The 24474-nt window shown below is 48.6% G+C and overlaps 2 protein-coding genes and 1 pseudogene across 3 annotated transcripts in view; 2 read left to right on the top strand and 1 right to left on the bottom strand.

The window, feature by feature from the left end:
• Positions 1-12388, top strand: part of LOC144507765 (complement C3-like) — a 149353-nt gene extending 136965 nt beyond the window's left edge. Inside the window, exons 38-41 of the mRNA XM_078235039.1 lie at positions 522-608; positions 2593-2676; positions 6479-6614; positions 12168-12388. Coding sequence (XP_078091165.1) covers positions 522-608; positions 2593-2676; positions 6479-6614; positions 12168-12306 — 446 coding nt within the window. The 3' untranslated portion in view covers positions 12307-12388. The remainder of the gene's footprint in view (positions 1-521; positions 609-2592; positions 2677-6478; positions 6615-12167) is intronic.
• LOC144508108 (5S ribosomal RNA) lies at positions 1413-1531 on the top strand (annotated as a pseudogene).
• Positions 12389-21185: 8797 nt separating the features above from the next.
• The window catches only part of LOC144507760 (nuclear receptor subfamily 5 group A member 2-like), a 50106-nt gene continuing 46817 nt past the window's right edge, over positions 21186-24474 (bottom strand). Inside the window, exons 6-7 of one of the 2 annotated variants that reach the window (XM_078235031.1) lie at positions 24122-24269; positions 21186-22976 (exon numbers count right to left, since the gene is read on the bottom strand). In XM_078235031.1, coding sequence (XP_078091157.1) covers positions 22732-22976; positions 24122-24269 — 393 coding nt within the window. In that variant the 3' untranslated portion in view covers positions 21186-22731. The remainder of the gene's footprint in view (positions 22977-24121; positions 24270-24474) is intronic. The other variant, XM_078235032.1, reaches the window with a different exon arrangement.

Here is a 24474-nt window from a genome sequence, read left to right as displayed (position 1 = left end):
GCACCCCGGACATTCTCTCTTCCACCTTCTTCCGTCGGGAAAAAGATACAAAAGTCTGAGGTCACGCACCAACCGACTCAAGAACAGCTTCTTCCCTGCTGCTGTCAGACTTTTGAATGGACCTACCTTGCATTAAGTTGATCTTTCTCTACACCCTAGCTGTGACTGTAACACTACATTCTGCACTCTCTCGTTTCCTTCTCTATGGACGGTATGCTTTGTCTGTATAGCGCGCAAGAAACAATACTTTACACTGTATCCCAATACATGTGACAATAATAAATCAAACCAAGGACTGTAACACTACATTCTGCACCCTCTCCTTTTCTTCTCTATGAACGGTATGCTTTGTCCGTGTAGTGGGCAAGAAACAGTACTTTTCACTGTATGTTAATGCACGTGACGATAATAAATCAAATCAAATCAAATGAACAAAGAAGGAAAATCAAAATAAATAGGATCAATTATCTGAAAGTGTTGAACTGGTACCAAGACACTTCATTTTCTTTTTGCTTTTGTAGGAAGTTGTGTATCAGTTATAATGCCTCAAAGGCGTATCTATCCTGATATGCGTGAGGAGAAGGCATGTGAATCTGGAACGGATTACGGTAAATCCATCACTCAGCTGTTTTGCAAATCTGACCAGTTCTGTTCGCTTCACCCCTGAAAGAGCATTGGTACATGACACGCCATTGTATCATCGTATTTGTAATGGTCATCGTTTGTGATTGATAACATATTTTTCATGTTGGTGAAATTTAACGAAATGTCAGATCTTTGGAAACGTGTTTAACACGTTGGAAACAAGAGGTGTCACACATTCTGGGCATGAGTTTCTGGTCACGCTCGCCCCAAGGCCACCAACTCCCGCCCGAGGTCAACGGACTGTTTCATGGCTCGCCCCCCCCCTCTCCCGCCCCGCTACCATTCTCGTAGCAGGGGCAGGATGAGAAAACTCTGCCCTCTGCGCCAGACCTAAAAATGGATTTAAATAAAAGTCAGTCTGACTTTTAGTTTACCCGGAAATACATTAGGAGCAATCTACATGAGAAGGCCAATAACTTGAGTAGGCCATAACCATAGTGGTCTCGTGATATGATCCCTGGACTAATAATCCCAAAATGTGGCGATGCCGGCGTTAGACTGGGGTGGGGCACAGTAAGAAGTCTCACAACACCAGGCTAAAGTCCAACAGGTTTTATTTGGTATCACGAGCTTTCGGAGCGCCGCTCCTTCATCAGGTGAGTGGTGAAGGAGCAGCGCTCCGGAAGCTCATAATTCCATTTAAACCTGATGTTATGAGACTTCTTACTAATAATCACACTCTGGAGACCCGGGTTCAAATCCCACCATGACAGATGTTGAAATTAAATTTCAAATAACATATGGAATTAAGAATTGACTAGCTTTCAGCCTACAGCCATACCAGACTGAAGACGCCTGATCTTGTCTGATCTCAGAAGCTAAGCAGACTCAGGCCTGATTAGCACTTAGATGGGAGACTTCTTGGGGCTACCAGGCCCAGTAGGCTTTCTCACTGGAATGATGGAGGTTGAGGGGTGACCTGATAAAAGTCTACAAGATTATGAGGGCCGTGGATAGTCAGAAGCTTTTTCCCAGGGTGGAAGAGTCAATTAAATAGGGGGCATAGGTTTAAGGTGCGAGGGACAAGGTTTAAAGGAGATGTATGAGGCAAGTTTTTTACACAGAGGGTGGTGGGTGCCTGGAACTTGCTGCCGGGGGAGGTAGTGGAAGCAGATACGATAGTGACTTTTAAGGGGCGTCTGGACAAATACATGAATAGGATGAGACTAGAGCGATATGGTCCCCAGAAGGAAAGGGGGCTTTAGTTCAGTCGGTGCAGACTTGGAGGGCCAAAGGGCCTGTTCCTGTGCTGTAATTTTCTTTGTTCTTTGTTCTTTTTGGTTTTGGTGACCATAAAACCATTGTCGATTGTCATAAAATCTCACCTGGTTCGCTAATGCCCTTTAGGGAAGGAAATCTGCCATCCTTACCTGGTCTGGCCTACATGTGACTCCAGAGCCACAGCAATGTGGTTGACTCTCAACTGCCCTCGGGCAACTAGGGCAATAAATGCTGGCCCAGCCAGCGACGCCCATGACCCACAGATGAATATAAAAAAAGGTATTGGAGATGCAAACTTTTACCTCCTTCCCTCTCACCTCAGCTTCTTGTGGCTCTGGAATGGCCCAGCAAGCCAATCAGTTCACGGGATGGGCAATGAATGCTGACCTTGCAAGGGATGCTCACATCCCATGAATGAATTTAAAAAAAAATTATTCCCTGATTGCCCGTGGCTAAGGTTTGGTAAATTGGAGAAGAGGCATTTAAGACGCATTGCTGGTCCGCAGTTGAACATTGTGATCCGGCTCCACATTTAAGAGCAAGGCCTCAGCCTTTTCTTTATTCATTCGTGGGACATGGGCGTCGCTGGCTGGGCCAGCATTTATTGCCCATCCCCATGAAGGCGGTGGTGAGCCGCCATCTTGAATGGCTGCAGTCCATTTGGTGCTTGTCCAGTGCTTATGCAACACATAATTTAACACATTACTTTTTTTTAAATCCTTTTAGTTTACAATGTCACATTTAATGAGAAGGAAAACAGGGACAATTATATCTACTACAAAATGGAAGTCAATTCTGTGATAAAACAAGGTGGGTTATTTTCATGTTCCTGAACTTGACAAGAAAAAATGTGCAACCAAAATAATAAATAATTACTACTCTTGGACATTATATAACAGAAAACTACCCTTCCTCCCATACCCCTTGATCCCTTTAGCCCCAAACAGCTATATCTAATTTCTTCTTGAAATCACACAATGGGCCTGATTTTACCATTCTGAGTCGAAGTGCCGAATCTGGGAGTCAAATAGATCCGCGCCTGGAATCCTCTTTCCAGCGTGCCCATACGCGTTTTGCCGGCTCTGGTCCGATTCGCGCTGTGGGCGGGGCTTAGCGCTGCCGGAACAATCGGAGCTCCGAACTGCGCAGTTCGAAAAAAAATTCGAAGCAGCGCGCCCGGGCGGGAGAAAAAAAGCAGAGAGAGCAGCTCTCTGACCCAGATCATCTGGGGAGGAGGAGGGGGTGGGGGGTGGGGGGGGTGGGGGGGTGGGAGGAGGAGAGGGGGCGGGACCCAGACCACCCTCTGGGGGTGGGGGGGGGAGGAGAGGGGGGTGACGGGTCCATCTGGCTCACCAAGTCAGTTGCAATACTGCGTTCAGCATCTACTGAAGCATCTTGGATACAAAGGATAATGGCATTAGGGTTCTGCATGTAAGCCTTGCTTATGCTAAAAATTATATCATAGAATCATAGAATCGTAGAAACCCTACAGTGCAGAAGGAAGCCATTCGGCCCATCGAGTCTGCACCGACCACAATCCCACCCAGGCCCCCATATCCCTACATATTTTACCCGCTAATCCCTTTAACCTATGCATCTCAGGACTCTAAGGGGCAATTTTTAGCATGGCCAATCAACCTAACCCGCACATCTTTGGACTGTGGGAGGAAACCGGAGCACCCGGAGGAAACCCACGCAGACACAAGGAGAATGTGCAAACTCCACACAGACAGTGACCCAAGCCGGGAATCGAACCCAGGTCCCTGGAGCTGTGAAGCAGCAGTGCTAAGTGGTGTCGGCAGCCATTCCTGATGTTACAGTACTGATAGCACCAGGAAGATCATAAGAACATAAGAACATAAGAAATAGGAGCAGGAGTAGGCCATCTGGCCCTTCGAGCCTGCCCCGCCATTCAACAAGATCGACCAGTACCATTCATTATCCTCTGTATCCAAGATGGTTCAGTAGGTGCTGAACGCAGTATTGTAACTGACTTGGTGAGCCAGGTGGACCCACAAGGCAGAAGGACCATAGGTTGGGGGTGTGCTCTGCCGAGGGGGGCCTGCCTCCCAGGGGTGTTCGATCCCGGGGTGGGGGGGGGGGGTCTGCCGGGGGGGGGCTGCCTCCCAGGGGGGTCTGATCCGGGGGGTGGGGGGTCTGCCGGGGTGGTTAGCGGGGGGGGTCCGTGAAGGATGCTCGAAGAGGATGGTGACTTCACAAGGGCAGAGAGGACTTCGGAGGTTCCCCTGCTGAATAGAAATCCGCTTCAGACTTTTATTCTGCAGGTCGCTAAAAGCGCGGTTTCAGAACGGACCAGAAGACGGTAAAGTGGGATTTGGTGGTAGGGTTGGGCGCGCGGTTCATTAAGTCGATTTAAATGCATTTAAATCTTCGGCCCGCCCGATTCGGGTGCGGGCCGGACCCGCGCCCGAATCGGGTGTCGGTAAAGCCACGACCTGCTCGGAATCGGGTGCAGATCGCGGTATAGGCCCGCACCCAACTTTACCACGATTTAACGGGCGCCAAGTTTTGGTAAAATTGGGCCCAACGTTTTGACCTCAACTACTTTCTGTTGGAGTGAATTCCACACATTCACCACCCTCTGGGTGAAGAAATTTCTCCTCACCTCTAAAAGATTTACCCCTGATCCTCAAACTATGACCCCTAGTTCTGGACTCCCCCACCATCGGGAACATTCTTTCTGAATCTACCCTGTCTAACCCTGTTAGAATTTTATAAGTTTCTATGAGATCCCCTCTCACTCCAATGCACACATTCCTAAACAACTTAGTCTCTCCTCATATGACAGACCTGCCATCCCAGGAATCAGCCCAGTATACCTTCGCTCCCTCTATAGCAAGGACATCCTTCTTCAGATATGGACACCAAAACTGCACACAATACTCCAGATGTGGCCTCACCAACGCCCTGTACAATTGCAGCAAAACATCCCTATTCCTATTCTCAAATATTCTTGCTGTGAAGGCCAATTCCAGGATTTTGACCCAGCGACTGCGAAGGAACGGCTGAGATATTTCCAAGTCAGGACGGTGAGCGGCTTGGAGGGAAACTTGCAGGTGGTGGTGTTCCCATGTATCTGCTGCCCTTGTGTCCTTCTAGATGGAAGTGGTCGTGGGTTTGGAAGGTGCTGTCTAAGGATCTTTGGTGAATTGCTGCAGTGCATCTTGTAGATAGTACACACTGCTGCTCCTGAGCGTCGGTGGTGGAGGGAGTGGATGTTTGTAGATGTGGTGCCAATCAAGCGGGGCTGCTTTGTCCTGGATGGTGTCGAGCTTCTTGAGTGTTGTTGGAGCCGCACCCATCCAGGCAAGTGGGGAGTATTCCATCACACTCCTGACTTGTGCCTTGTAGATGGTAGACAGGCTTTGGGGAGACAGAAGCTGAGTTACTCACCGCAGGATTCCTAGCCTCTAACCTACTCTTGTAGCCACTGACTGGTATTTTACGAGCCCGCTTGGGCGAGGCTCATAAAATCCCACCCGAGGCCAATGGAGAATTCCGTTCTGTGAGCCTCGCCTGCTCCAATTCCGGGGCGGGCGTGCTGGTAAAATTCCAGCCACTGTGGGGAGCCCAGTTGAGTTTCTGGTCAATGGTAACCCCAAGGATGTTGACAGTGGGGGATTCAGTGATGGTTACACCATTGAATATCAAGGGGCGGTGGTCAGAGTGTCTCTTATTGGTGATGGTCATTGCCTGGCATTTGTGTGACGCGAATGTTACTTGCCACTTGTCAGCCCAAGCCTGGATACTGTCCAGACCTTGATGCAAGTTGTCCAGCAGAGCAGCAGTGTAAATTCGTTGGACAGGTGAGTCATTGTCAAGGAAAAGCTCAGTTGCACTTGCAGGGAGCTGGCTGGCATGGACACAATGGGCCAAATGGCCTACATAGAAGAATTACAGAGTCCCTACAGTGCAGAAGGAGGCCATTCAGCCCATCCAGTCTGCACCGAACCCAATCCAACCCAGGCCCTATTCCTGTAACCCCACACATTTACCCTGTTAATGCCCTGACACTAAGGTCAATTTAGCATGGCCAATCAACCTAACCCGCACATCTTTCGGACTGTGGGAGGAAACCGGAGTACCCAAAGGAAACCCACGCAGACACGGGGAGAATGTGCAAACTCCACACAGACAGTGACCCGAGGCTGGAATCAAACCCGGGTGCCTGGCGCTGTGAGGCAGCAGTGCCAACCACTGTGTCACAACCTAACCTGCACATCTTTGGAGTGTGGGAGGAAACCAGAGCAACCAGAGGAAGCCAAGGCAGACACGGGGATCATGTACAAACTCCACACAGACAGTGACCCGAGGAGGGAATCGAACCCGGGTGTCTGGCGCTATGAGGCAGCAGTGCTAACCCACTGTGCCACCGTGCCGCCCCTCTGCACTGTAACCATTCTCTGATTCTTTTAACTCTATAAATGCTCAATCGGAAAAGGTCCTGGGTGGAGTTTTTATTTAATAATTGTAAATGTCATTAGCCACATCTGGATTGTCAATCAGCCATGTGTACCCAACGTATTGGGAAGCACTGACCAATGGTCAGGCAGTGTACATTCCATCTGACATCTTGTATTTTTGTCCACAGGAAGTGATGTGGTTCAGAAACACAATCTTAGAGAATTCATAACTCACGCCAACTGTGAAACAATATTTGACGTGGACCCGGAAAGACATTATCTATTAATGGGCCAGACCTCTGATCTATGGTATAAAGGCGAAAGGTAAGCAGGAAATTTGGAACTCATTTTACCCCTTGGCATCATTCTCTGCATTCTCCCACAGTTCTACGTTTCATTGACAATCGGAAAAAATTGGTCTGGAAAATGCATCGGTTCTGTTTAAAGAACATTGTGACGTTGTCATAGAAACCCCTACAGTGCAGAAGGAGACCATTCGGCCCATCGAGTCTGCACTGACCACAATCCCACCCAGGCCCTATCCCCGTAACCCCATGCTTTTACCTTAGCTAGTCCCCCTGACATTCAGGGATAATTTAGCATGGCCAATCCTCCTAACCCGCACATCTTTGGACTGTGGGAGGAAACCGGAGCACCCGGAGGAAACCCAGGTAGACACGGGGAGAACGTGCAGATTCCACACAGACAGTGACCCAAGGTCACTGTGCCACCCTAAGTAGGCTTACATTAACACTGCAATGAAGTTACTGTGAAAATCCCCGAGTTGCCCCACTCCGGCCGGCGCCTGTTCGGGTACACTGAGGGAGAATTTAGCACGGTCAATGCACCTAACCAGCACATCTTCCAGACTGTGGGAGGAAACCGGAGCACCCGGAGGAAACCCATGCAGATACGGGGAGAATGTGCAAACTCCACACAGACAATGAGCCGAGGCTGGAATTGAACCCAGGTCCCTGGTGCAGTGGGGCAGCCGTACTGTGCCACCATACAGCCCCCTGCCGTCATCCCAAAGAGCCAGCTACCTAATTCTCGATGAGACTTGGAGAGTCGCGTGTGCCGTCTAAGCAACGTTGTGGAATGTTCAGGACCAGCCAAGGCACAGACCACTGACTGTAGTTAAGATTCCGGTTGGTTTTTTTCGGGCATCATCCCGGACAGGACCGGGCAACTTTAGACAGCCGTTGACTTTTGCTGGCTCTCCCAGGTTCTCCTGCCAGCCGGTATCAGGATTGGAAAATCCCATCCTGCGTTTAACTTTTTCATAGCTGCGGTTTAAATCTATCAGTAAGGGAAGTAGAGAGACCAAACAGTGCAGCACAGGGCCACACGGTGGAACAGTGGTTAGCACTGCTGCCTCACAGCGCCAGGGACCCAGGTTCAATTCCCAGTCTTTGAGTCACTGTCCGTGCGGAGTTTGCACATTCTCCCCGTGTCTGCATGGGTTTCCTCCGGGTGCTCCGGTTTCCGTCCACAGATGTGTGGGTTAGGTGGATTGGCCGTGCTAGATTGCCCCTCAGTGTCAGGGGGACTAGCTAGGGTAAAATGCGTTGTGGGGAAAGGACCTGGGTGGGATTGTGGTCAGTGCAGATTTGATGGACCGAATGGCCTCCTTCTGCACTGTAGGATTCTATGATTCTAATTCATGGGAATCCAAGCCTCCTTCTGTGCCATGACCTAAAGATATATCCTTGACATCTCCCGAGTAGCAGGTACATTTTTTGAGTATGCTTTTATTCATTTTAAATACTTTCTTCCTTCTACTTCTAACCCTAGTTCTTTCTCTGTCTCTCATACTCTCTCGGTCCCCTTGCAACACCCCACTGCACCTCTGGCTCTGTTCCTTTCACCCCCGTTCCACAGCCCTGGCTCTCCCACTGATCTCAGCAATAATTCAGGATCTTTTCTCTTCACTAGAGTCACAAGTAGGCTTACATTAAGACTCCATCAATGGGTGGGGTGAGCTGATAAAATCGACCCCGCTGAGTTGATGAGGAAGAGCCATTGATGCGGTTTATTTAGACTTTCCGCAGGTTTCCTGTAATAACTCCACGGAGGCAAAAGTCCCGTCACCAAGTTACTTTATTTACACCATACATCTGTACACAGCCAGCTCTCCAGTTGCTCCCTGCTTCAGCAGGCAGAGAGACTGACGCACCTGCTTTAAATAGGGAGCATGAGGCTCCCCGATTTAACCATCAATTAGGACTCATCAGGCAGTTCATACTCTAGCAAACCTACCTCATTAGCCTGGCTGAAGTCATCACATTTCCAACAAAGGCCCACATAAGTGATTAGCGTGTAAAGTTAATGCGCATGGGATTGGAGGTAGTGTATCAAGAGGAATAGGACACTGCATTAGAATACACTTCTTAAAAGCACAGTGTCACCACAACGAGGAGAGATCGGGCGATGTGGGAAGAGCCGAAAGAATGTGGAGAGAATCAAGAGAACGTGAGGAGCGTGGGGAGAACGTGGGGAGATTTGGGAGAACATAGGGAGAGTTGGCAGAATACGGAGACAATCGAGGGAATGCAGGAAAACCATCGGGAGAGCTGGGGGAACGCAGGGAGTTGGGAAAACATGGAGAGAGTCAGGGAATATCGGAAGAGCCACAGTAACGCAGGGTGAGCCATGGAAATGCGGAGAGAGTTTGGGGAACATAGGGAAAGACAGGAAATGTTGGGGGAAGGGTTGGGGGAAATGTAGGGGGGGGGTGGAGAGCTCGGAGAATGCCAGGAGAATCGGAAGAGACATGACGAGAGCCGGGAGAACAAGAGTCAAGGTAATGCGGGGAGAGTCGGGGATATACAGGGGCGGGCTGTGGGAATGCAGGGAGAGTCAGGGCATATAGGGAGAGTGGGTGGAATGTGGGAGAGTCGGGGAATACAGTGAGAGCGTGGTAATGCAGGGATAATTGGGGGAAAGCCGGCAGGACCGGGAGAAAGCGGTCGGGTCCAGGTGAAAGCATTGGGAGCTGGAGTATTACAGCCGGAGATTAGCCAAAGCACCGGAAGCTGGGCCTGAACACCGGGAACAGGGTAAGAGTGGTGAGCGGAGGAGGCCCATGCATTCCAGAAGCTCTCCATCTCCATCTCCAATTACTCACAGTTGCTGGTGCTCACCTCTCCCCAATAGCTTCTGCCGATTGGCTCACTAATAAGGTTTAAGATGGTTTCCAAATGATGCAATGTTTATGTTGATCCCAGTGCATTGCGGTTAACGCCTCTGAGGCCCGTTCAGTCCGGTTTCGATGGGTGGGGCCACCGTGATTTAACAGGAATTTGATGGTGGCCATTCGCTTCCATCTGCCAGAAATTCAGTTTTGATCTTTCCTTTTGTCCGGTGTGAAACATTAGGGACAGATAGTCCGGAAGATCCACAGTCCTTTTGTGTTGGCCCATTCTGAAACAAAGAGATGTGTGAATTCCACACATTGTCGTGAAGTAATCTCTCCTTTGTCCATATTTAATTAGATATTCATGGAGGTTTGATACTATTTGTAGTCCAAATGCCAAAAGTAATACAAGTATCTTAACAGCGCGCTTGCGTCCAACTTATTTTTAAGTATTGACCAACTGTCCATCCTATCAAATGCCTGTTCTGGGCACAACAGATTCTACAGGCCGCTCACCCCAACTGTGCTTGTTAAGGTGTTTATGCTCCACACAAGCCTCGTCCCACTTCTCTTCTGGCGAGGCACGGTGGCACAGTGGTTAGCACTGCTGCCTCACAGCGTCAGGAACCCGGGTTCAATTCTGGCCTTGGTCACTGTCTGTGTGGACACGTTCTCCCCATGTCTGCCTGGGTTTCCTCCGGGTGCTCCGGTTTCCTCCCACAGTGCAAAGATGTGCAGGTTAGGTGGATTGGCCAGACTAAATTGACCCTAGTGTCAAGAGGATTAGCAGGTTGAATGTGTGGGGTTATGGGAATAGGGTCTGGGTGGGATTGTGGTCGGTACAGACTCGATGGGCCGAATGGATTCCTTCTTTACTTTAGGGGTTCTATGATTCTATGATCCTCTTATCCTATCAACATATCCTTCGATTTGCTTCCCATTTGTGTGTTTGTCTGACTTTTGCTTAAATACATCACTGCTATTCGCCTTTGGTAGCAAGTTCCACATTCTCACCACTCTTTAGGTAAATCTTAACTTTCCCATTAATTTTTTCTGTGTGACTTATATTTATCGTCCCAAAATTTGGACCCCATAACTGGAACCATCTTCTCTCCAGTGTGAAACTTTTGAAAGTTTTCCATAATCATAGAACCCTACAGTGCAGAAGGAGGCCATTCAGCTCACCGAGTCTGCATCGACCACAATCCCACCCAGTCCCTATCCCCGTAACCCCACGCATTCACCCTCGCTAGTTCCCCTGACACTAAGGGGCAATTTAGCATGGCCAATTAACCTAACCCACACATCTTTAGGCTGCGGGAGGAAGCCGGAGCACCCGGAGGAAACCCACGCAGACACGGGGAGAATGTGCAAACTCCACACAGACAGTGACCCAAGCCGGGAATTGAACCCGGGTCCCTGGTGCTGTGAGGCAGCAGTGCTGACCACTGTGCTACCGTGTCATCCTTTGAGGCATCTACAGTTGGTTCTGGCTCAACCTTCCCTCTTCAAGAGAAACACGTTCCAGTCTCCAATTCTTCCTGATCCCTCTAATCGTGGGTTAAAGTTTAGTTATTAAAGTGTCACCACTAGGCTTACATTACAATGAAGTTACTGTGAAAATCCCCTAGTCGCCACACTCCGGCGCCTGTTCAGGTACACTGAGGGAGAATTTAGCATGGCCAATGCAACTAACCAGCATGTCTTTCCGACTGTGGAAAGAAACCGGAGCACCCGGAGGAAACCCACGCAGACATGGGGAGAACGTGCAAACTCCGCACAGACAGTGACCCAAGTCAGGAGTCGAACCCGGGTCCCTGGCGCTGTGAGGCAGCAGTGCTAACCCACTGTGCCACCGTGCCACCCTGGTATTACCCACATAAATCTTTTCCTTGCACCGCTTCCAGTGCCTTGATATCCTTTGGATGGGAAGTCGAATGTCACATAGAAATAGACACTAGTCATCGCAAGTTCATAAGTTCATAAGATATAGGAGCAGAATTAGGCCATTCAGCCCATCGAGTCTGCTCCACCATTCGATCATGGCTGATATGCTCCTCATCCCCATTTTCCTGCCTTCTCCCCATAACCCTTCAACCCATTACCAATTAAAAATCTGTCTAACTCCTCCTTAAATTTACTCACTGTCCCAGCATCCACCGCACTTTGGGGCAGCGAATTCCACAGATTCACAACCCTTTGGGAGAAGTAGTTTCTCCTCAACTCTGTTTTAAATTTGCTGCCCCTTATCCTAAGACTATGACCTCTCATCCTAGAATGCCCCACAAGAGGAAGCATCCGCTCCACGTCTACTTTATCCATAACCTTTTATCATCTTGTATACCTCAATTTGATCTCCCCTCATTCTTCTAAATTCCAGAGAGTGTCGGCCTAAACTGTTCAATCTCTCTTCATACGACAAACCCCTCGTCTCTGGAATCAATCTATTGAACCTCCTCTGAGCTGCCTCCAATGCCACTGCATCTTTCCCCAAATAAGGGAACGAAAACTGTGCACAATACTCCAGGTGCGGCCTCACCAATGCCTTGTATAGTTGCAACAATACTTCCTAACCTTTATATTCTATTCCTTTAGCTATAAATGCCAACATCCCATTCACTTTCTTTATTATCTGCTGTACCTGCACGCCACTTCTCTGTGACTTTTCAAGTTAGAAGGTATTCATTATCAGAGTGCCTGTTAGTTTCCTTCATCCTTTTCGTTGCCTCCCTCAATTCCAGGATAAGCTATCTGATCGGAGCTGGAACCTGGATTGAGCAGTGGCCGGAACAAGTTGAGTGTCAAGGCCGTCACTACAGACTCTGTGAGGACCTGGAGACATTTGCCGAAACTCTGATGGTTAACGGCTGTAGCACTTAGCTTCTTGTTCCTTCAACGATGATGGTAATAAAATATTATGCGAAGCGTGTAATCCAAATGAAATAAAAACTTTCTGATCAAATAGCAAATGACTGATTTATTTTAACTCAGCAAAATCTTTCAGGGAGAGGACACAGCGACGTTGCCTGCAGTGAAACTGAGTTAAAAGGTAACTTTCATCTGATGGCCGTAAAGGAATGGGCAGGGAATTTCAAAGACGATCACAGGAGATGTATTTTTGACCAATACGTGCAGTATTTCCTTCACCTCACAGCGCCAGGGACCCGGGTTCAATTCCGGCCTCCGGTCGCTGTCTGTGTGGAGTTTGCACATTCTCCCCGTGTCCGTGTGGGTTTCCTCCGGGTGCTCCGGTTTCCTCCCGCAGTCCAAAGATGTGCAGGTTAGATGGATTGGCCGTGCTAAATTGCTCCTTAACGTCAGAGGGATTAGCGAGTGTAAATACGGGGGTTATGGGGATAGGGCCTGGGTGGGATTGTGGTCGGTGCAGACTTGATGGGCCGAATGGCCTCCTTCTGCACTGTAGGGATTCTATGATTCTATGAATTAAAGTGACAGCCCCTTAAGGAAGCAGTTTCATTCTTTCCTCATTGGGTGGCACTGTGGCACAGTGGTTGGCGTTGCTGACTCACAGCGCCAGGGACCCGGGTTCGATTCCCAGTCTCGGGTCACTGTCTGCGTGGAGTTTGCATATTCTCCCCGTGTCTGCGTGGGTTTCCTCCGGGTGCTCTGGTTTCCTCCCACAGTCCAAAGATGTGCGGGTTAGGTGGATTGGCCATTCTAAATTGCCCCTTAGTGTCAGGGGCACTAGCTTGGGTAAATGCATGGGGTTATGGGGGTAGGGCCTGAGTGTGATTGTTATCGGTGCAGGCTCGATGGGCTGACTGGCCTCCATCTGCACTGTAGGATCCCATGACTGCAGGCGATTACATAACATTACATTAACACTGCAATGAAGTTACTTTGAAAATCTCCTAGTTGCCACACTCTGGCGCCTGTTCGGGTACACCTAGGGAGAATTTAGCACGGCCAATACACACTAACCAGCACGTCCTTTGGACTGTGGGAGGAAACCGGAGCACCCGGAGGAAACCCATGCAGACACGGGGAGAACGTACAGTCTCCACACAGACAGTGACCCAAGGTGGGAATCGAACCCGGGTCCCTGGCGCTGTGAGGCACTCGCATTCCAATCATTATCTTGTAAATTGAGTTTGTGTCTGTCTATGCCCTGTTTGTGAACACAACTCTTCACTCACCTGATGAAGGAGCCTGAGGCTCCGAAAGCTTGTGCTGCCGAATAAACCTGTTGGACTTAAACCTGGTGTTGTGACACTTCTTGCTGTGAGGCAGCAGTGTTAACCACTGTGCCACCAGCATTCGCTTAATCACTGAGGCATGGGGTGAACCACTCCATGTCATGGATTTGCTCTGTCTCTGATTGTCTTATTTTTATTGATGTTTATTTCTTCATAACACTTGTATTCCTCTTACAATGTTGCTTGGTCACTGGATGGTGCTAAACCGCAGAAAATCACAGTTTCGATCGTAAGCTTTGCAAGTTTTACGGATACATGGTTTTCATTCAATGCACTATGAAAAGGGTGTACAATCAGTAGCTGGATCTGCCTGTTGGTTTTACAATTGAGTGGTCCATTTGGCTACTCATTGGTAGACCCAACCTGAGGGGTAGGGTGTTGCGTGTGTGGAATGAGCTGCCAGAGGAGGTGGTAAAGGCAGGTACAATTACGACATTTAAAAGACAGGTACATGGATGGACAGTTAAGACTCAAACATATTGCTGTGGCTCTGGAGTCACATGTAGGCCAGGCCAGGTAAGGATGGCACGGTGGCACAGTGGCTAGCACTGCTGCCACACAGCGCCAGGGACCCGCATTTGATGCCACTGTAGGGATTCTATGATTCTATGAATTAAAGTGACAGCCCCTTAAGGAAGCAGTTTCATTCTTTCCTCATTGGGTGGCACGGTGGCACAGTGGTTGGCGTTGCTGAATCACAGCGCCAGGGACCCGGGTTCGATTCCAGTCTCGGGTCGCTGTCTGCGTGGAGTTTGCATGTTCTCCCCGTGTCTGCGTGGGTTTCCTCCGGGTGCTCCGGTTTCCTCCCACAGTCCAAAGATGTGCAGATTCGGTGGATTGGCCATGCTTCGTGTCAGGGGGACTAGCTAGGGTAAATGCACGGGGTTATGGTGATAAAGCTTGGGTAGGATTGTGGTCGATGCAGACTTGATGGGCTGAATGGCCTCCTTCTGCACTGTAGAATTCTATGGCAGCAGATTTCCTTCTCTAAAGGACGTTAGTAAACCAGATGGGTTTTTCCGACAATGGTCGTCAGTAGATTCATAATTCCAGATATTTTCTTTTATTTAATTCAAATTCCACCATTTGCCGTGGCGGGATTCGAACCCGGCTCCCCAGAACATTAGATGAGTTTCTGGATGAATAGCCTAGCGGTAATACCACGAGGCCATCGTACAGTGAAACATTTTTATTATATATTATTATATATATTATTATTATATAATGGGATCAGGGGTTATGGGGAAAAGGCAGGAGAATAGGGATGAGAAAAATATCAGCCATGATTGAATGGCGGAGCAGACTCGATGGGCCGAGTGGCCTAATTCTGCTCCTATGTCTTATGGTCTTGTGGACCTATTCACCTCCATCTGAGACAATAAAACGTAAGGGGCACTAATGTTGGAGTTGGTATTTCGGAGGGATGGTTCCAACTTGGTTCAAAGATCACAGGTTGGACTCTGACAATGTGGCTCATTTGAGATCACACTCGTCGGAAACAAAGCTGATAGGTGGCAGTTTGATAGGGGAGAATCTGACTGAATGTAAAAAGTGCAGATTAGAACAAAGAACAAAGAACAGTACAGCACAGGAAACAGACCCTTCGGCCCTCCAAGCCTGTGCCGCTCATTGGTCCAACTAGACCATTCGTTTGTATCCCTCCATTCCCAGACTGCTCATGTGACTATCCAGGTAAGTCTTAAACGATGCCAGCGTGCCTGCCTCCACCACCCTACTTGGCAGCGCATTCCAGGCCCCCACCACCCTCTGTGTAAAAAACGTCCCTCTGATATCTGAGTTATACCTCGCCCCTCTCACCTTGAGCCCGTGACCCCTCGTGATCGTCACCTCCGACCTGGGAAAAAGCTTCCCACTGTTCACCCTATCTATACCCTTCATAATTTTGTACACCTCTATCAGGTCTCCCCTCATTCTCCGTCTTTCCAGGGAGAACAAGCCCAGTTTACCCAATCTCTCCTCATAGCTAAGACCCTCCATACCAGGCCACATCCTGGTAAACCTTCTCTACACTCTCTCTAAAGCCTCCACGTCCTTCTGGTAGTGCGGCGACCAGAACTGGACGCAGTATTCCAAATGTGGCCTAACAGCAGGCTTACATTAACACTGCAATGAAGTTAGTGTGAAGATCCCCTAGTCACCATACTCTGGCGCCTGTTCGGGTTACACTGAGGGAGAATTGAGCACGGCCAATCCACCTTAACCAGCACGCCTTTCGGACTGTGGGAGGAAACTGGAGCACCCGGAGGGAAACCCATGCAGACACGGGGAGAACATGCAAACTCCACACAGACAAGTGACCCACGCCGAGAATCGAACCCGGGTCCCTGGTGCTGTGAGGCAGCAGTGCTAACCACTGTGCCAATGAGAACAGCCTCAGTTCCTCCAATCTATCCACGTAACTGAAAACCCTCATCACCGGAACAATCATCATGAGTCTTTTTTGCATCTCTTTATAGTACTTTTGAAGCATACCGATTGTTGTAATGACAGAAATGGAGCAGCCAGTTTGGGTGCCGCAAACCCCCACAAATCTCAAGGCAACAATGGCAAAGTCTTTTGCTTTTTTTAAATGGTGTTGAGTGAGTGATGAGCACGAGTTTTCAGATATGTTACGGTGGCACAGCGGTTATACACAGCACCAGGAAACTGGTGTCAATTCAGATCACTGTCTGTGTGGAGTTTGCACGTTCTCCCCATGTCTGCGTGGGTTTCCTCCGGGTGCGCCAGCTTCCTCCCACAGTCCAAAGATGTGCGGGTGAGGGTGGATTGGTCATGCTAAATTGTCCCTTAGTATACAAGATTTGTAGATGAGGGGGATTGGTCAAACTAAATTGCCCCTTAGTGTCCAAAGATGTGCAGGTTAGAGGGATTTGCCATGCTGAATTGCTCCTTAGTGTCCAAAGATGTGCAGGTTAGGGTGGATTGGCCATGCTAAATTGCCCCTTAGTGTCCAGAGATGTGTAGGTTAGAGGGATTTGCCATGCTGAATTGCTCCTTAGTGTCCAAAGATGTGCAGGTTAGGGTGGATTGGTCATGCTAAATTGCCCCTTCCTGTCCAGAGATGTGTAGGTTAGGGGGATTGGCCATGCTAAATTGTCCCTTCCTGTCCAAAGATGTGCGGGTTACGATGGATTGGCCATGCTGAATTGTCACTTAGTGTCAAAGGTACGAACAGGATAAATACGTGGGGTTGCAGGGATAGGGCCTGGGTGGGACTGTTGCTGAGGCAGATGCAATGGTACGAGTGGTCTCTTTCTGCACTGTAGGGATTCAATGATTCTATGTGTGCGAGGTCAAATCAGCCCTTAGGTCTAGTGTCTCTCTCACTCAGTAAGATGCCGAAAGATTTCACACTTAAGGTTGGAAATTGATCAAGAGTTGAATCTTGACCTTATCTGTGAAGAAGAATTAAGTTGGAAGTTGATAAATTAGTAGGAGCTCCCCTTAGCCAGTGCTATATCAATGCCGTAGCTGGTTAAGTATTTAGATTAAGAATGATGTGGACTCATCTGCAACAAGCATAAATTAGTAAAACATACATAGAAACATAGAAGATAGGAGCAGGAGGAGGCCATTTGGCCCTTCGAGCCTTTTCCACCCTTCATCATGATCATAGCTGATCGTCCAACTCAATAGCCTAATCCTGCTTTCTCCCCATAACCTTTGATCCCATTTGCCCAGCTGCCTCTTGAATACATTCAGTATTTTGGCATCAACTACTTCCTGTGGTAATGAATTCCACAGGCTCACCACTCTTTGGGTGAAGAAATGTCTCCTCATCTCTGTCATAAATGATCTACCCTGAATCCTCAGGCTGTGACCCCTGGTTCTGGACACCCCCACCATCGGGAACATCCTCCCTGCATCTACCCTGTCTAGTCCTGTTAGAATTTTATAAGTCTCTATAAGACCCCCCCCCTCATTCATCTGAACTCCAGTGAAAACAATCTTAACCCAGTCAATCTCGCCCCATACATCAGCCCCGCCATCCCCGGAATCAGCCTGGTAAACCTTCGCTGTGCTCCTTCAAGGGCAAGAACATCCTTCCTCAGAAAAGGAGACCAAAACTGCACACAATATTCTCAGTGTGGTCTCACCAAGGCCCTGTATAATTGCAACAACACATCCCTGCTCCTGTACTCAAAACCTTTCGCAATGAAGGCCAACATACCATTTGCCTTCTTTATCGCCTGCTGCACCTGCATGCTTACCTTCAGCGACTAGTCCACAAGGACACCCAGGTCCCACTGCACACTCCCCTCTCCCAATTTACAGCCATTCAGGTAGTAATCTGCCTTCTTATTTTTGCTTCCAAAGTGAATAACCTCACATTTATCCAAATTATATTGAACCTGCCATTGATTTGCCCACTCATCAAAAAAGGCGCTGAATGACGTTGCATGGAATATTATATAAACTTTAAAAGCCATTCATTTATTAGTCAAGTTGACTTGACATAAGAACAAGATTAGAGCCCTATCTGTGGCACAGAATCCAATGTTAAGCAAACAGTACTGATTAACAGAGGCAAATCATTGTTGAAACTAGTGGCAATGAAATTCATTTTATTTACATGAATTTGAATTACAAGTCACAATCTCAGGGTGGCAGCACCAATGGCAGACCAGAGAAATTGTCTTGGGATTCATTTGAAAATACATTTGTAAATTTTACAAGATCCTTGGGACAAGTTCAAATTTTTCTGTACCGACACACACACCCAGAGATTCCTCCATACTGCTAGGAGTTCCTTCATCAGGTGACAGACACCCATTCCAATAATACCGTGGAAAGCTTTTCTTTGAATTATTTCAGAACATTTCTGCGTAGGTTGTTCCTTAAATTACACTGCAAGCAATATTTCAGGACAATCTCACATGTGCACAGCGTGGTACGGCGGCGTAGTGGTTAGCACTGCTGCCTCACAGCGCCAGGGACCTGGGTTCAATCCTGGCTTGGGTCACTGTCTGTGTGGAGCTTGCACATTCTCCCCGTGTCTGCGTGGGTTTTCTCCGGGTGCTCCGGTTTCCTCCCACAGTCCAAAGATGTGCGGGTTAGATTGATTGGCCGTGCTAAATTGACCCTCGGATGTGCATGTTAGAGGGATTAGCCATGGTAATATGTGGGGTTTCGGGGATAGGGCCTGGGTGGGATTGCTGTTGGTGCAGACGTGATGGGCCGAATGGCCTCCTTCTGCACTGTTATGATTGAGTACTCTGTTCAGTGACTTCATGCAAAGTCAACCATGTTGGTCACTGGGGTCATAGACAGTAGGTTTGCTTTACTTAAGGACACTGATTAACCAGTTAGGTTTTTACAATATTCTAATAGCTTTATGGTAACTTTTACCCTCAGCATTTTATATCAGCCCACGTTCAAACTTTTAAAACATTCTTAAACTGCCCATAGTGGAGTAGGATCTCACATGGAGTATTTTGTTTATTCATTCGTGGGACATGGGTGTTGTTGGTTGGCCAACATTTATTGCCCTAGTTGCCCGAGGGCAGTTGAGAGTCAACCACATTGCTGTGACTCTAGGGTCACATGTAGGCCAGACCAGGTAAGGATGGCAGATTTCCTTCCCTAAAGAACATTAGTGAACCAGATGAGTTTTTCCGACAATGGTTTCACGATCATCAGTAGATTCTTAATTCCAGATTTTTATTCAATTCAAATTTCACCATCTGCCGTGGGAGTCCTTACTTAAGAAAGGATATACTGGCACTGGAGGGGGTGCAGAGGAGATTCACTAGGTTGATTCCGGAGTTGAGAGGGTTGGCTTATGAGGAGAGACTGAGTAGACTGGGGCTATACTCATTGGAATTCAGAAGAATGAGGGTAGACCTTATAGAAACATATAAGATTATGAAGGGAATAGATAAGATAGAAGCAGGGAGGTTGTTTCCACTGGCAGGTGAAAGTAGATCGAGGGCCTCAAAATAAGAGGGAGCAGATTTAGGATTGAGTTGAGAAGGAACTTCTTCACCCAAAGGGTTGTGAATCTGTGATATTCCCTGCCCAGTGAAGCAGTTGGGGCTACCTCGTTGGATGTTTTTAGGGCAAGTATAGATAATGTTTTGAACAGTAAAGGAATTAAGGGTTATGGTGAGCGGGCGGGTAAGTGGAGCTGAGTCCATGAAAAGATCGGCCATGATCTTATTGAATGGCGGAGCAGGCTCGAGGGGCCAGATGGCCTACTCCTGCTCCTAGTTCTTATGTTCTTCTGTTATGAGTCAAACCCGGGTCCACAGAGCATTACCTTGGATCACTAGTCCAGTAACAATACTACTGCCTCCCCTCATCTCGAGTCATCCCAACTGGAAGAAAAGTTAAAATCTATGACCTCAGCAATTCAACATCCAAGGAGATTTAGAGAGGACTTGAGGAAAACGCCAGTTCGGTGTCACACTGAAGATTTACCCTGTGTTTTACATGGCCAGTGGGAGGAGATCGTGTAAACAACTTTCACCCTTGCTGAATAATTCTGCTGCTAAGGGTGCATCCTGGAAGAACACAAAGTCTAATGCTTGTAAACAGACACACCCTGAGGGCAATTAAACATTAACTGGAGCACAGAGCAGCAGGAAATCTCATTGAAACTTACAGAATACTGAGAGGACTGGATAGAGTGGGCATGGAGAGGATGTTTCCACTAGTGGGAGGGACTAGAATCAGAGGGCACAACCTCAGAGTGAAGGGACGCTCCTTTAGAACCGAGATGAGGAGGAATTTCTTCAGCCAGAGGGTGGTGAATCTGTGAAATTCATTGCCACAGAGGGCTGTGGAGGCCAGGTCATTGAGTGTCTTTAAGACAGAGATAGATAGGTTCTTGATCAATAAGGGGATCAGGGGTTATGGGGAAAAGGCAGCAGAATGGGGATGAGAAAAATATCAGCCATGATTGAATGGAGGAGCAGACTCGATGGGCTGAATGGCCTAATTCTGCTCCTATGTCTTGTGGTCTGATGGAAATAAATGCCTCCCTTTGCCCTTTTTAAAAATGCTTTTGACGCTTAGAGGTCTGATGTTTGATATAAAGACACAGGGCTGAAATTCTCCGGCTGTTCACGCCCCACTGCCGCAGCCAACCAGGATGGAGAATTTGGCGCACAGCCAAATCTCCGCCCACTGCAGCGGGACTGGAGAATCCCGCCGGCGAGAACGGCCAGAGAATCCCGCCCATGGAATATAAATTTAAGATGTTTAATTAGTGTCACAAGTAAGGCTTACATTAACAATGCAATGAAGTTACTGTGAAAATCCCCTGGTCGCCACACTCTGGCGCCTGTTCGGGTACACTGAGGGAGAATTTAGCATGGTTAATGCACCCTAACCAGCACGTCTTTGGACAGTATGGGGCAATTTACCATGGCTAACCCACCTAACCTGCACATCTTTGGACTGTGGGAGGAAACCCAAGCAGACATGGGGGGAACAGGCAAACTCCACACAGACAGTGACCCAAGCTGAGAATTGAACCCGGGTCCCTGGCGCTGTGAGGCAGCAGTGCTAACCACTGTGCCATCGTGCCGGCCCAATTTAGCCTAGCCAATCCACCTAACCCGCACATCTTTGGAGATCACATCACACATCTTTCTCTGTAACTGGAACAGGGAGCGAGACCAGCTATTCAACCAGCCCTAACCTATTCACGATCAATGAATATCCGCTGCCCGAGGTTGAGATCGGTGAACTGGATGGGTGCAAAGCCTGGGGTCGCCCATGCTGTACAACTTGCTTAGTATCAAGCTACATTTACTTTGCTGGGACTGAGAAAGTCATGTCCAGTAGACTATCTGGGCTGATTCTTTTGTCCCCTGAGCAGTACCAACCAGCGACGCTTCCTTCCGCTACTCCTTTCAGGTTCTCCATTGGAAGAAGTGGTGATGTCTCGCCTGTCGTCAGTAATGCTTGTAGATACAACGTTGATAAATATCTTCATAATTTAGGCTGTTACATCTGATCTTCCTTCCACCAGAACCACTTCATTCATGAGTGCCATTTACAATGGAGGTGATTGCAACTCAGTGAAAGAGCACTCACTCCTCTCAAATCCGTTAATTTCCACATTGCACTTAAACTGATCCCAAAGATGGTGTTTTATTTTGCTTCGACTCCATTAATAAATGAATTAAACAACGTTAAACTGAATGTGAATTGCGCAATAGCCAATCATGTTTTCCACTGATTTGATTTGATTTATTATTGTCACGTGTATTAGTGTGCAGTGAAAAGTATTGTTTCCTGCACACTACACAGACAAAGCATACCGTTCATAGAGAAGGAAGGGAGACAGTGCAGAATGTAGTGTTACCGTCATAGCTAGGGATGAGAAAGGTGTAGAGAAAGATCAACTTAGTGCGAGGTAGTTCCATTCAAAAGTCTGACAGCAGCAGGGGAGAAGCTGTTCTTGAGTCGGTTGGTGCGTGACCTCAGACTTTTGTATCTTTTCCCCGACGGAAGAAGGTGGAAGAGAGAATGCCCGGGGGTGCGTGGGGTCCTTGATTATGCCGGCTGCTTTTCCGATGCAGTGGGAAGTGTGTAGACGGAGTCAATGGTTGGGAGCAAAGCAAATTACTGCGGATGCTGGAATCTGAAACCAAAAGAGAAAACGCTGGAAAACCTCAGCGGGTCTGGCAGCGTCTGCAAGGAGAGAAAAGAGCTGGCGTTTCGAGTCCAGATGTCTCAATGGATGGGCGGCTGGTTTGCCTGATGGATTCACGACCTTTTGTAGTTTCTTGCGGTCTCGGACAGAGCAGGAGCCACACCAAGTTGTGATACATCCGGAAAGAATTCCCATTCTCAGTCAAAACCTACGATATTTAAAAGTATTCCTGCTAAAAATAAAAGCAGCTCCAAAGAAAAGTGTTTTCCATTCAAGGAAGGGGTTAGATTTATTTGCTTCTTCGTTCCCTGTTGTATATGGCTCTTCCTCTTTCTCAGGTTGTAAGTGTATAAATCCCATTCCATTTGCGGCTTCTCCTTTCCTATTTCTGGAGGGTTTTTGAACCCTTTAGTCCAAATTAAGCCAAGAATGTTCAGCCTGTGGTAGGTCCATACTTCCAGGTTAGACATGCTTGGCATGGAGCATTTCAATCAGCAGGTTGTTGCAAGGCACATCCCCGTTCATGTGTTTGAGGTACAGGTACTCCTCTGCCTGCATGCTGATGGCCCGTATCTCAGGCAGCCTCAGAAGCAGCTGTCCAAACTGGTCGGCCTGCTGTGGGAAGCACATGGTGTAATCCATCAGGGCCCGGTTCACCTTCTCCTGGATGGTCTCGACAAAGGGCCGGTCTTCCAGACTCTTCACGTCTGCGGAAGGGAAGAGGAATTAGAATCATATCAATCAGAGAATCCCTACAGTGCAGAAGGAGGCCATTCAGCCCATCGAGTCTGCACCGACGACAATCCCAACCAGACCCTACCCCCGTAACTCCACTTATTTACCTTGCTAACCCCCCTGACACTGGCCAATGGCATGGCCAATCCACCTAACCCGCACATCTTTGGATGTGACAGCTTGACAAAATGGATGCCCGCACGCAACACATGCATTGGTGACACAGTGGTCAGCACTGCTGCCTCACAGCTCCAGGGACCTGAGTTGGATTCCCGGCTTGGGTCACTGTCTGTGGGGAGTTTGCACAATCTCCCCGTGTCTGTGTGGGTTTCCTCCGGGTGCTCCTGTTTCCTCCCACACTCCAAAGATGTGCGGGTTAAGTGGATTGGCCATGCTAAATTGCCCATAGTATCCTGGGATATATAGGTGAGAAGGATTAGCGGAGTAAGTGTGTGGGGTTGTGGGAATAGGGCCTGGGGTGGGATTATTGTCAGTGTAGACTCGATGGACCGAATGGCCTCCTTCTGAAATGTAGGGAAAGTTCATTCATTAGTCACAAGTAAGGCTTACATTAACACTGCAGTGAAGTTATTGTGAAAATCCCCGAGTCGCCACACTCCGGCGCCTGTCCAGGTAACACTGAGGGAGAATTTAGCGCGGCCAATGCACCCTAACCAGCACGTCTTTTGGACTGTGGGAGGAAACCGGAGCACCCGGAGGAAACCCACACAGACACGGGGTGAATGTGCAGACTCCACACAGACAGTGACCCGAGCCGGGAATCGAACTCGGGTCCCTGGCGCTGTGAGGCAGCAGTGCTAACCACTGCGCCGCCGTGCCGCCCAAGGTTTCTATGTTTCCATGTAACGCCCATGTTGGTGTTTGTGGAGGGGCTGGGAAGGGGGGGGTGGGGGTGGGGGGGGGGGGGGGGCGCTGGGGGGGGGGGTGGAGCGGTGGGGCTGGGGGAGGGAATCTTTTCTTAAATCAATTTCCACAATGACTTTCTGCTGGCGGTTGCATGAAGATTAATTCCTGGAGACTCCAGGCCATTCCCGGTGGGATCGATCCCGGCCGACCCACACCGGATCCCAAGGAAACAAAGTGACCGATGGCTTACCAGGGCTGAAGAGCACCAAGAACTTCAGGCAGACAAACTCGTGTCGGTCGGCGTGCAGAGTGCGAAGCTTCGCCACCAGCTCCTGCGTACGGGTCACCAGATTATTCAGCGTGGCTCCTGATTGCGATGCGATGGTTGAAAGGTCAATCTGAGAAGAGGTGAACATTAGTCAGCCAAGGCAGAAGGCCTTTACGGGCATAAAAGCCTTCACTTCCCGCCCCTCGCGCATCCCCAACTCTAATCACTCTGTCCACTGGTACCTTGAGATGCCAATCCTTTCCCCAAATCAAATCAACAAAATTAAACCAACTGAGGGGCAAAGCAAGAAGTCACGGTGGTTAGCACTGCTCCCA

Source organism: Mustelus asterias, chromosome 19 (genome assembly GCF_964213995.1).
Source record: "Mustelus asterias chromosome 19, sMusAst1.hap1.1, whole genome shotgun sequence".
Taxonomy (NCBI): Eukaryota; Metazoa; Chordata; class Chondrichthyes; order Carcharhiniformes; family Triakidae; genus Mustelus; species Mustelus asterias.
Note: the sequence above shows the minus strand (reverse complement) of the source record. Positions and strands in the feature narration are given on the sequence as shown.